This window comes from Xyrauchen texanus, chromosome 25 (assembly GCF_025860055.1).
Source record: "Xyrauchen texanus isolate HMW12.3.18 chromosome 25, RBS_HiC_50CHRs, whole genome shotgun sequence".
In the NCBI taxonomy this organism is placed as follows: Eukaryota; Metazoa; Chordata; class Actinopteri; order Cypriniformes; family Catostomidae; genus Xyrauchen; species Xyrauchen texanus.
In genome coordinates, this window is record NC_068300.1 from 20,451,396 (window position 1) to 20,463,600 (window position 12,205).

Genomic DNA, 12,205 nt, shown 5'->3' on the forward strand with positions numbered 1-12,205 from the left:
TTTATACTTTGGATGGCTTTGTTTGGAAAATGTAAAAAGCATAATTTTTTATGATGCTGCACCCTTTTTTTAAAGGGTAACTAAACCCTAAACCAACTTTTTTTAGTTAATGATCTGTAAGAATGGGGCTTTATTAGTACTGGTCATTGATTTAAGTAATTGTTTTGACATTTGTGTATAAAGTGTTTTAATTCTACAATATATGGTGTAAAAACGTCTGAGTGCTGCCCTCTTCAGGTTGAACGGTGGCTACTGCAGTTGAATTTTCCTATTGGCTGTTTGCGGTACTTCGTGAGGTAAGCGGTGACAGCTGACGTAAGCAGGTTCCAGCTCACCACGCCCTTGGTACGAGCTACCACGCCCATGGCAGTATAAAAACCATCTCGTTTCGTCAAAACCACTGTAGCGAGTCAGGAGTTGGAATTGCGAGTATTGAAAACGATCAGGATAGAGCATTTTAGCATCTATTTAGCATAGCATTTATATAGTTATTTAGATTATTTCGTGTAGCCTAGGTAGTTAATTAGCATATTTGTTAGTGTAGTATTGTTAGAAGCATAGTTAGTTAGTAGCATAGTATTGCGTCAGTTAGGATAGCTTCAAGTTAGCGTAGATTATCTGTATTTAGTACAGTGGTCAGGATGGTACGTAGGTGTAATGTTGCTGGTTGCAACAGCACTGCTGGACTGTATTGCTTTCCATATAGACTTGGAAATTAGGCACCAGGGGTTGCACGTCCTTGTTCTGGAAGACCGTGAGTTCCCGCCTAGAGCTGGAGGTGTGTGCAAACTGCATTTTACGCGGGATTGCTTCTCCAACGCAATGGAGGTGGAAATGGGCTTCTCCAAACAGCTCGCGCTGAAAAGCAACGCAGTGCCAAACGCTGCTTCTCCTGCATGGACTCCACCACCTCAGCGGCGTCTTGAGGTGAGTGATCATATATATTTGAATCACAATTTATGGTTAGGCTAAAGTTAATCCTCTGGGGCCGACAAACGCCCGTTCGCGATGCGGGAGTGTTAAACGTATTGCACCCTTATACATTGTATTACGGTATTGACTACCTGTATAGTTTTACTTGGAGGTATACGGTTTTGTACATGATGACGTTACGCTTTACGTCACATTCTTCTAAGTTGAGAGAACAGCTAAATGATGTTATGTTCAAGTGAAGCTTGCTAAATAAAAATCCTGCTAAAAGGATAAACATCACTGAACAGCGTTTCGTTTGTTTTTCCTGCACGCGAGTGAAGGTGAATGCGTACTCGGATGCTCAACAGGGAGTTAAAACCGCAGTTTGAGCCAGCGGCTCGAATTGATATGGCTCCGGCCCTGTGTCCACAGACAATTCACCCTCCTCCACTTCAGGTGACGGTGGGGGAGAAAGGTCCGGATCAACGGTGGTTGCTGTCATGTACTTTAACACACTATCACGGTTATGCAGTAAACATAATGTTCATCTATTGAAAAACGCATCAGTCATCAATCATTCATTTATATTCCTAGTTTTAAATGTAGTTACATTTAAAGGTCGTTGTTCGAGATAATGAGCAGTAGAGCAACTTGGCAATATAATTTATATGTGAAATATTCATACACCACTTACGCTTACTGAGGGTTCACCAGGCACAGGCGGAGGTCCGGGCTCCTGTATGGGACAGAGGAGAGAGCAGGGTGGGGAAGTAGAGGAGAATGAGGCAGGCTGGCGTTGCACAGCAGCAGATTGGGCCATCTCCTCACCTGCTCTCTCCTTCTCTCCATCAGGAGAGGTTGAGGAAGAGCGAGGGGTGGTGGAGGAGGTGGTAGAAGAAGTGGAGTTAGGGGAAGTGTCTGAAGAGGTGGCAGGAGGTGGGGAGAATGTATAGTGGGGCTCTGAAGATTCGTCGCCTCCCACTGAGGTGAAAGCTGCAACAGATGCAGAGGTGGAATTGGGGGCACCAGTGGTGCCACTTCCCAATGTTGTCCCACTGTGCTCCTGATACAGCAAAGTTCTAAGCTTCTCATCCAAAGTCTTTATACGGTTGTCCACAAACTCAATTTTTGGGGGGCCTTCACTGTCTGACTCAGCTACTGAGGAAGGCTGGGCTGGAGAGGGGGTAAATGTGTAAGAGAGGGGTGGCAGCGCTGTCTCGGTGAGAGGGAGGGGTGGTAGAGAGGTGTCTAAAGAGGGATGGGGCAGGGCAGAGTGGCTGATGGTGTCCTCAATGCTGGCCTTACACATGGACAGCTCCGACTCAGAGTGCTGGAGAGATTCTTGCTTCTGCACAGCTTGAGGCACTGCGGTTTGTGCCATTGGTTGAGAGTGCAGCATATCATGAGGTACCTGCTGAAGTAATGTCTGTGGCTGCACAACATGTGTTTGCTCACTCGAGAGCTGCTGTGGGATCACAGGCTGAAACTGTGCTCGAAGCTGTAGGGGATCTTGTGTCTGGAAGCCATGCTGTGGCTGCATGGACAGCATTGTTGGGGCCTGCACTGTTTCTTGAGACACATACTGGTCTATAGGAACTGTCTGTTGTGGTATTATTGTGTGCTGTTCAGGACTGGTTGTTTGCTGGAGGCCGTGTTGCTGCAAGAATGTGGTCTGCGGCATTGGTGGTTCTTGAGATTCAACAGGTACTTGTTGTTGTGGAACCTGCGGCAGCACAGATGGCAAAACATGGTGCAACTGTAGCTGCTGGACTGCTGGAAGACTTGTCTGAAAAGGCTGGGGCACTGTCTCCATTGGCATTGTCTGTGGTAGTGTTTTCGATTTGGTTGGCGTTGTTTGGAGTTGTGGTTGCAGTGGAGCGACCTGATGTCCAGCCTGCAGCACCTGCTGCTGCAGCGGAGGTGTAATCTGCTGTTGAGCCTGCATCTGTTCTGTGGTGCCTATTGTTGACTGTAGCATCTGGGTGTCTTTGAGTTGGAAGGGTGCCATGGTTTGTTGAAGTATCTCAGGCTTCTGTAAGGTTGCTATTTTGGTTTGAGCTATCAACTGCTGTGAAGGATCAGTGTGGCTCACCAGTGATGCTGGAGGGGTCCCATAAGATGACAATGTAGAAAGAGGCTGTTCACTCTCAGATATGCTCAGCACTTTTACAACAGTATCGCCTGAATCCATGTTGGAGCCCACGAAGGCCACATTTGCAGGGAAAAGAGGAGCAGAAGGGCTAGAGGCCATGACAAGGATTGGGCCTGTGGTCATGGTAGCAGAGGAGACTTGCTTTACTGTTGGTAAGGCAGCAGGTGTGATGTCTTTCTGAGCACCAATGGCCGAGGATGACATGGATGCAGGGGCAGATACAGTAGAGACAGGAGGAGAAGCAGCAGACACTGAAGAACTTAAGGATGATGCAATCCCAGCAAAAGACTCCGAGCGGTGAGGGCTTTCATGGTCTGATAATAGAAAATACATACTCTTCAGTGGTCATGGAAACATTATTAATAGTCTTATTTTGTATCATTAGTGCTTTATTAATAGAAAGTTCTGAACAGTAGAAACATAGTTCTGCACTTTCATCTAATACATACTAGTTTGCTTAGATAGGTAATTTCAAATTTAACTCAAGATAAAAAGCATTATGGAGTTTGTCTCAACAGTGAATTCAATTAAAAGTACCTTTCTCTGCTTCTGTGGACTTGGGAACTCTGCCCTCTCCCACTGGAGGGGGAGTGGAAGCTCCCTGGTTGGAATGAGAGTCACGATGGCGAATTGTCTGATTGATGAAAAATCGCCAGCGACCCACTGGGGAAGACTGAGTGGCTGAATCCACTTTAGCACATAAAGACAATAGCACAGAATAGTTATTTTAGAATTAATTCTAACATTTGTCCATGACAGTAAGTAAGATTTTAACTTTAACGTGAACTTTATTTGTCAGCTTTTTTGTGAATATACTAGTCTGTGACCAGACACTCACTTGTTGCACTGGATGGGTTGCTTAAATGTAGCTGCTCCATGGACCCAGTCTGAGACAGAATAAAGACATTAAATTAAAAATAAACCAAACACGCTCATTTAAAAACAATACTAGTTAGTTAAAGAAACGCTTAACAGCCACTTAATAGTGAGTTTGTAAAGTTTAATAAAATTAGGAATGACAGACCTGTGACTGAGTGCTTAGAATTACTTGAGCTTTCTTCACTATAGCCCTCAGCTCCTCAACAAATTTCTCTTTTTCAGACTCAAGGACAAAATCCTCCTCCACCTGGACAATACACAAGTAATTTACTAGTGAAGACACTTCAAACACAAAAGTCAAAGTCTCTTTATATGCCGTTTCTCAAAAAACAAAGTCATTACTAAAGCTGCTGAATTTTTCACCATGTAATCCGCAATGTCCTCTGGTGCATCTCCCTCAATGTCAAACTTGAACGTGACCATCTTGTTGCTGTGAGTCTCCAGCTGACACTCTACCATGTTGTCCCCAGTGCAAGAGACCTTCAACATGGAAAAAAGCTTTAGAATATAATTCAATTAATTATTTAAATGTTAAATTAACAGTGACTTGCAGATATTATTGTGAATTATGTACATACCTGCAACATGCTCAGTTGAAAATGAGTTTTTTCAGTCTTCTGACATGAAGTTCTCCTCTGAGATTTCACCTTTTCTGATTTTCCACTAGCCCACAGCAACTGAGACTCATCTCCGTTGGCAGGAACAGAACTGGATTTATAAAATATTAAATGTTTTGCTTGTGCTCATGAAGAAATGTACACACACATTGTCAAATAAAGTACAGAGACACATCAAACCTACCATAATAAAGAGCTCCTGTTGGCAGATTGATTTAGGCTCTCCTGTTAACCCACAGAATAAGACAAACAAACAAACAAACAAACACACAGGAACCACCACATACCAACAGAAAAACAAAACAACACAAACCATCAGTAATATAATGACTGCAAATCAATAAACAAATAATACAATTACTTCCAAATTAAAAAGACAGACAAAGAATTACCCAATACCCCTAAACAACCAAAAAATAACCAAAAATAAAATAACTGTCTTTAAAATAATGAGATAAAATTGTAAGTTTGATTTTGTTAAGTTTCACTTTGGGTTTGCAGGTGTTAAGAAGCTAGGTGAGCTCATGAAAGCATAAAGGGTTTTACATGTCAAGTAAATTGAGTCAGAAGAGATGGATGTTTGTATGTCTTCTAAATTCAGTGGATTTTATGGATCTTAATTCCATTCTGAGGAATCATATAAATATATTAACCATGCAAAATTGCTGATGAAAAATATTACTTTGTACAATAGCTTTTATTTATATAATTAAAGTGCTTTTGTACCTGAGCAATGCCCAACAATGCAGCATCACTGTCTGCCAGCGAGGCGGAGGGCAAAACAGAGCCATGAAAGTCATGGAACTGTGAAGGATTGACAGGAGGAGGGGAGGCAGGAATCATGTCAGCTGGCCTTGCCTCCATTGAGATAGGAACATCTGAAACTGGGAGAGCTGGCTGTTGGGTTGGGAGAATGGCAGAGGGTTGTAGTGAAGAATGAGATGGACTTGGATGGATTTTTGGACCCATAAAGGCAGTTTGGGAGTAAGGAGGCTGCTCGAAATTCCCAATAGTCTCTACGTGGGTCTGCATGTGTGGCAGGGGATGTGTTTGAACATGTGCCTGGGTGTTTGCATTTGCTTGTGTTTGCATGCAAATTTGTGTGAACGTTTGATCAAGAAGGGTTGGTTTCTGCCTGTTTTGGGGGGAGGGTGGTGGACCCGAGACTACCTGACTATAAAGAGGTCCCGTCCTTGCTTGGGTCTGAGGTACCTGACTGGGTGGATTGTGCGTAGGAAGAATATGTTGGAGCACAGGTTGAGGCTGACCGGACTGTTGCTGAAGATCTTGGGGTAGTACAGCATTTGGTGGCAGAAGCTGCTGCACAGTTTGGGCTTGATGTTGAAGATGGAGGGGTTGTTGATGTTGCAAAGTTTGGGCTTGATGCTGATGGTGAAGAGGTTGTTGTTGCTGCTGCTGCTGCTCATACTGTTGGGTAGCCTTAGGCATGGGCTGTAAGACTGTCTGCATAGAGACCACACTGACTGGTTGTTGCTGAGCTGGTATGACTGGCTGTGGTGGAGCCTGGCCCTGCATTTGTGGTTGGTTTGTATGTTGCATGTAGCACTGTGTTGATGAAGAAGCCATTGGGTCAATGGTAGGTGTTAGTGGTGCTGGAGACAGTACTGCTTGCTGATATTGCTGCAGAGGAGGCTCTTGTTGTTTTACAGTATGTGCGAGATCTAGTTGAACTGACTGGATGGTTTGCTGAGCGACAGGTGCTTGAGCATATTGTGTGGGCAAAAGTGTAGCAGCAGCCTGTATTTGGGCATGCACTAGAGGGCCAGGTGTTGGTGCCACTATTGGAGCCTGACAGAGGAGAGAATCTGCAGCTTGAGTTGGTACCATTTGAGATTGTGAAGGAAGGCAATGCCCTTGTGAGACAATTTGCATCTGAGTTGGGACACAAGAGTTTATAGGTTGTGGTGTTGGAACTGGTGGCTGTGTTGGAGATGTGATTTGTTTGGTTGGTTGTGAAACTTGCAACTGGCTTGCTTGAATATTCCCTCCCATTGACTGTGCTGTAGAAAGACTTTGGGTCTGCAGTGAAATCGGACCACAAAATGCTGGCTCCCCTTGGATTTGCACTTCCGCTGAAGGTTGAGCTGACATCTGTTGCTGAATGTGTATTGGGGCTGGAACATGACTAGTTATTTGAGTGGTAAACATCTGTTGTACTGCTTGAACCATGGTTGGCACCAGGGAAGGTCTATGTGATGGCTGGGGGAGGATAGCTTGTTGATGCTGAATCAAGACCTGTTCCTGCTCTGTTTGTTGTTGAGCAAGCCTTGAATGAGATTGAGGTTGTGGGGAAATTATTTGCTGAGAGTGTGGTAGCTGATTGATTTGCCGGACAGCCTCTGTAGGCTGTGTTTTCATAGTTGTGTGCAGTTGCCCAGGATCTGTAAGAGCTGTTTGTTGCTCCAAAAGTGGTGGTTGTTGCTGCTGCTGCAATAAAACTTGTTGTAGTTTCTCAGCATTTAGTGCCTGTTGTTGTAACTCTATATGTTGCATTAGAACTTGTTGCTGCAAATGCGACTCTCTCTGTTGTAATAATGCCTGTTGTTGATGATCAGGCTGTTGTTGAAATATTTGCTGCTGTAGTTCTTCTGTAGGCTTCTGTAATTGAGGCTGTTGCTGTACAGCCTGCTGAGGCTGTTGCTGTACAGCCTGCTGAGGCTGTTGCTGTCGTAATAAAGCTTGTTGCTGTTCAGTGTGTTGCTGCTGTTGCAGCTGTTGAAGGAGTGCTTGCTGCTGTTGCTGTAAAAGAGATTGCTGTTGCTCTAACTGCTGTTGTTGATGCCGTTTAAACAATGCCTGCTGTTGCTGCTCTAACTGTTGCTGATGTAAAAGAGCTTGTTGCTGTTTTAACTGTAGTTGTTGCTGCTGTTGTAGCAAGGCTTGCTGTTCTAACTGTTGCTGCTGTAAAAGAGCCTGTTGTTGTTCACGTTGTTGCTGCTGCAATATTACCTGCTGCTGTTCCAGCTGCTGTTGCTGAAAAAGAACCTGTTGCTGTTGTCTTTGTTGCTCCACCTGTTGTTGTAAAATTGTCTGTTGTTGCTGCTCTATTTGTTGCTGTTGTTTTACCGCATGCTGCTGTTGCTCCATGTGCTGCTGCACTGCCATGTTTTGCTGTTGCTGCAGAAGAATTTGTTGTTGCTCAACTTGTGGCTGATGCTGAGGTGGTTGAATATAAACCTGCTGTTGACGTTGTTGCTCCAACTGATTTTGAAAAACAGCTTTCTGTTGCTGCTCCATTTGTTGACTTATCAGAAGTATTTGTTGTTGCTCTGCCAATTGTAATGGTTGCTGGACTGTTTGAAGCACTTGTGGCTGTTGTACCATTGTCTTTACCATGTTCTGCTCTTGTGTTTTAGCCATTTGTGGCAAATAAACTTGCTGTGTCTGTTGTTGTTGTGTCTGGTGTTGTTGATATTGTTCCACTGGGGGTTGTTGTACTGACACTTGCTGCTGTATTGCAGCTTGTTGTTGGGGCTGTTGTATGTACACCTGCTGTTGTAAAACATCAGTGGTTTGTACAGGAGCAATACTAGGTTGGGTCTGCATGGGTGGCATAATGTTGCCAGCTAATGCCATGGGCTCTCCAACATTGGCAGTGAGGACATGGGCCATGGGTGCCTGAAGTGATATCGGGGGGATGTATGACTGTGACTGCACAAGAGAACTCTGGGGAGTGGTGGAATCATCAGGCCGAGGGTGTAAGATTTGAGAAGGTGTAACATCTGTTGAGAATGGTGGGAGGGGCTGGTGGCAACAACATATTTGAAAATTATGTGGGAAGGGTGGATAGGTAAGATCATGGAGTATGATGGCAAGTGGTGGGAGGGAGAAAAAGAGAAACGAGAGTAAGCATTAGTGCAGTTCATTAATCATCCAAGGGAAATAGGACATGAAGATACTGTGTATGCAGTTATTAGGTTATTTCTACATGGTGTTCAGACCATGATGTCTTCTGTGCCTATTTCTATGCCTCATCAGATCAGGAGGAGCTAAATTTCCAGAATGAATGTCTTTCGATGTCAGCATCATCAATCATTATTAGTTCAAGGCATATTCACATATTATTGTCACTGATTGACTTCACTTTGTTATTTCTTGGTGTGAATAGGTGTTAATTCAGAACATTTTCTAAATCATTGCTTCAGGAAAGTAGTAAAAAAAAAAAGGTAACCTAACCCTAATTTAAATTTGTTTGATTTATTTTTGTTCACCCTCTAAAACATGCATTCTTAATAACTTGCTGTAGAGCGGAGGAGGGTGGAGCCGGGCTGGAACAACGCACACCCAGTCCCCATTCAGCCTGATGAGGGCGCGCGAGGGATAAAGGCAGCCGGTGACGACAGTTCGAGAGAGAGAGAGAGAGAGAAATACAAGCAGCTGCTTGGTGTGTTTATGTTGGTGTGTTTTTGATTCAGTTTATGATTCAACTTTTATTTATATTGCCAAGCCGGTTCTCGCCTCCTCCTTTCCCATTAACCTCCTTACATTGGTGCCGAAACCCGGGAAGGAGAAGGGATGTTTGCTTAAACGCTTCTACCACTCATATATGTATAATTTATTCATGATCAATGCTTTAATGTCTTTAAACTCAGAACTCTGGATTAAATTCAAACAAGTTCCAAATATATCATAAATGGCAGTACATTTAAAATTTGGTTTATAGCCATAAAAAACATTTGGATATTAGTTGCTTTTTTTTATAGTAAAAACAGCTAATTAGTAATAATTTGTTCTTTCAAATGAGCAACTCATAAGGTTTGGCTTGGAAATCACCTCAAATAATTTCACTGTGAAATTAAAAAAACAAATCTGTTCTCTGTACCCAACATTAAAAATATAGGTCAGTGAACATCATGCAACTCAGCAAATGACCTAGATCAAAGTTACAGTCTGCCTAGAGAGCTATCTGAGTGGGAATTTTAGTAACGGCGTGCCATGCCTATATTTTAAAACGGACAAGAGATGAACAGCATTGCACATGAGGGGTAAAATACCCCAGTGATGACTCAACATATTCAACTTAAATAATTGAACATTTGACACTTATATTTGGACAGTTTAACTGATATAGTGAAATAAGTCCCCCTGGATTGATTTATTATATATATGGAATACTGTGTCCAGAGAAAAAGTGGACAGAGAAAATGGAAAAACACAGTACTAAGAGAAGCTGGACACAAGGGAGACAATCACCTGAGAATATTGTTGAGGCACACTTAATGGGACCTGTGATGCTATATTGACCGGCTGGATAAAAGTCTGTGCCACAGGAATGGTAGGAGCCCCACCACTACTTTGAATAATGGAAATGCCAGATATCCCACCATTCTGGCCAACAGGTATATTTGGAACCCCTCCACTCTGACCAGTAGGGAGCAGCTGGGGGTGAGACACAACCCCAGCACATTTCACTCCCTAAATAAAGGAAACAATCCTTATCCCACCAAAGTGTACATTCGTACAACAATTACTTTTTGTACTTCAAATAAAAGATTTTCGAATTAATTGAGCAAGAATGGTGATGTCTGAGCAGTTATATGTAATACGGCACTAAAAAGAAATAAACGGTTGAACATACAACGTATACATTTGTTTCTGACAAAGCAGTACTTACAGAAGTGCCAGAGGGGTAGCTGGTTTGAGCATGAGCACATGGGTTCCCTGACTCAGGTAGAGAGAAAGCTTGGCTTTGTTCACTTGAGAGAGGATCTCCACTGACAACAGGAAGGCTCTCAACTTTTGAAGATAGAAAAATGAAATGCCAACATTTATACACTTAATTGGGAATAATGTTTTTAATTAGAAACAGTGTGGATAGTAAGATACATTGCATGGCCAAAATTATTTGGATACCCCTTCAAATGAACATGTTTGGCTAATTCAGATTCATCCATTACTAGCAAATGAATACAATCAAGTATACTGCCATGCAATCTTCTTAGACAAACATTTTCAGTAGAATGGGGCATCTCTTTTATTTTCCAGCATGAGAATGCCTCTGTGCATAAAAAAGGTACATAAAGAAGTGGTTTACAGAGTCTGGTGTGGAAGAACTACACTAGCCTGCACAAATCCCAGACCTGAGCTCCATTGAACACCTTTGGTATGAATAGGAATGCTGACTGAAAGCCAGGTCCAATCAGTCAAACATCAGCACCTGACCTCACTGATGATCATGTCTAAATGTGAGCAAATTCCCGTAGCCATGTGCCAACAGCTAGTGGTAAGCCTTCCCAGAAAAGTTGAAGCAGCTATGTAATAGCAGCAAAGGAAAGACCAACTCCATATTAATACACATAGTTTTTATATTTACATTTTCAGCAAGCACATGTGTGTGGTGTTTGGGTATCCACATATTTCGGTCATGTAGTGTATATTCCCATCTTTTAATATCTACAAGAGTCAAAATCTGTACATTCTGATTGTACACTAATTGTGCACCTTTGTGGCCCAATGCAGTGCCTTGCTGTTGCACATGTTGGTCCACTTCTGGCAGCTCTTCTGTCTCCCCATGAACCCCATCACCTAAAGCAGCAACTGGACCCAGTGAGGAGGGGCAGGAGGGATGAACAGAGGCAAAGGAGGAGTTGAGGACTGTTGAGTCACGACGCTCATCCAGACTTTGCTGCTGTTGGAGGACCTGCTGTTGCCGCCTTTCTCTGGACTTCTTAATTAGAGTCACCCTGTCTCTGATAGATTTCCCCACCACCTTAGCATCACTTTCATGGAAAAAGCCAGACTTCACCTAAAAAACAAGGAGTATAATAAGGGCATACATCAAAAACAGAAATGGTAGAGATATAAAGTGAGAAGGAGAAATGGACAGAACAAAAGAGAAAGGAACAATATAGGCCTACAGTTTGTCTTAAAGGAGTAGTTGACCCAAAAAAACTCTGTTGTCATTTTCTTACCCTCATGTCTTGCCAAACTGTAGGACCTTCTTGTATTTCTTGCATGTGTAATTTCAGTTCCATCTAATGTTTTAGGGTTAGCGCCATATGTATATTTTGGAGGGGCAAAGCCCACCCCAGCAGCCCCCCTAAATCCGGTCTTAGGTGCTTTATTAAGCATGAAAGTGAGTCAATATCAATTCACATTGTATAGAAAGGAGGGAAAAGACTATTAAATAAAATTTCTCCTAATGTTTTCCACATATGAAAGAATTTCATATAGGTTTGGAATGGCATAAGGGTGAGTAAATTATAACAGAATTTTCATTTTTGGGTAAATTATTCCTTTAAAGGCAGATAAATAACATAAGTCACAGTCCATTCTTTCCATATATAGTTTTATAGTGCATTCTCCATGCATTCTGTGTCCTCATCCATTCTCACCATCTCCAATGCAACCTCCTCTGCACTATCATTCTCCAGATCGTAGCTGAACTCTATGGCTTCATTGTCTTTGTGTTTGCCTTTTAGCTTCTTTGGCTCCTCAACCCAGATGCGCAGGGCGAGGCAGTCTTTGCAGCCTGTATCTTCCTCTGCAAGCTCCACACGCACACCAGTGTCCTCCGCAAAGAAGGCATGATTAAGAAGGTCTTTTACGGAGAGCCTGAGGGTGAAAAGACAGAAATTAAGAGTGCTTCTCAATTTTGCTTAACTTCAAATACATTTATGCTGGT

At 42.9% G+C, this 12,205-nt stretch overlaps 1 protein-coding gene across 1 annotated transcript in view; it reads right to left on the minus strand.

Moving 5' to 3' along the window:
- The window catches only part of LOC127619050 (serine/threonine-protein kinase WNK3-like), a 49,671-nt gene that overhangs the window by 10,257 nt on the left and 27,209 nt on the right, over nucleotides 1-12,205 (minus strand). Inside the window, exons 6-15 of the mRNA XM_052091771.1 lie at nucleotides 11,916-12,135; nucleotides 11,023-11,326; nucleotides 5,287-8,303; nucleotides 4,745-4,785; nucleotides 4,522-4,651; nucleotides 4,307-4,423; nucleotides 4,089-4,190; nucleotides 3,903-3,951; nucleotides 3,602-3,754; nucleotides 1,607-3,378 (exon numbers count right to left, since the gene is read on the minus strand). Of these exons, the coding sequence (XP_051947731.1) occupies nucleotides 1,607-3,378; nucleotides 3,602-3,754; nucleotides 3,903-3,951; nucleotides 4,089-4,190; nucleotides 4,307-4,423; nucleotides 4,522-4,651; nucleotides 4,745-4,785; nucleotides 5,287-8,303; nucleotides 11,023-11,326; nucleotides 11,916-12,135 (5,905 nt within the window). The remainder of the gene's footprint in view (nucleotides 1-1,606; nucleotides 3,379-3,601; nucleotides 3,755-3,902; nucleotides 3,952-4,088; nucleotides 4,191-4,306; nucleotides 4,424-4,521; nucleotides 4,652-4,744; nucleotides 4,786-5,286; nucleotides 8,304-11,022; nucleotides 11,327-11,915; nucleotides 12,136-12,205) is intronic.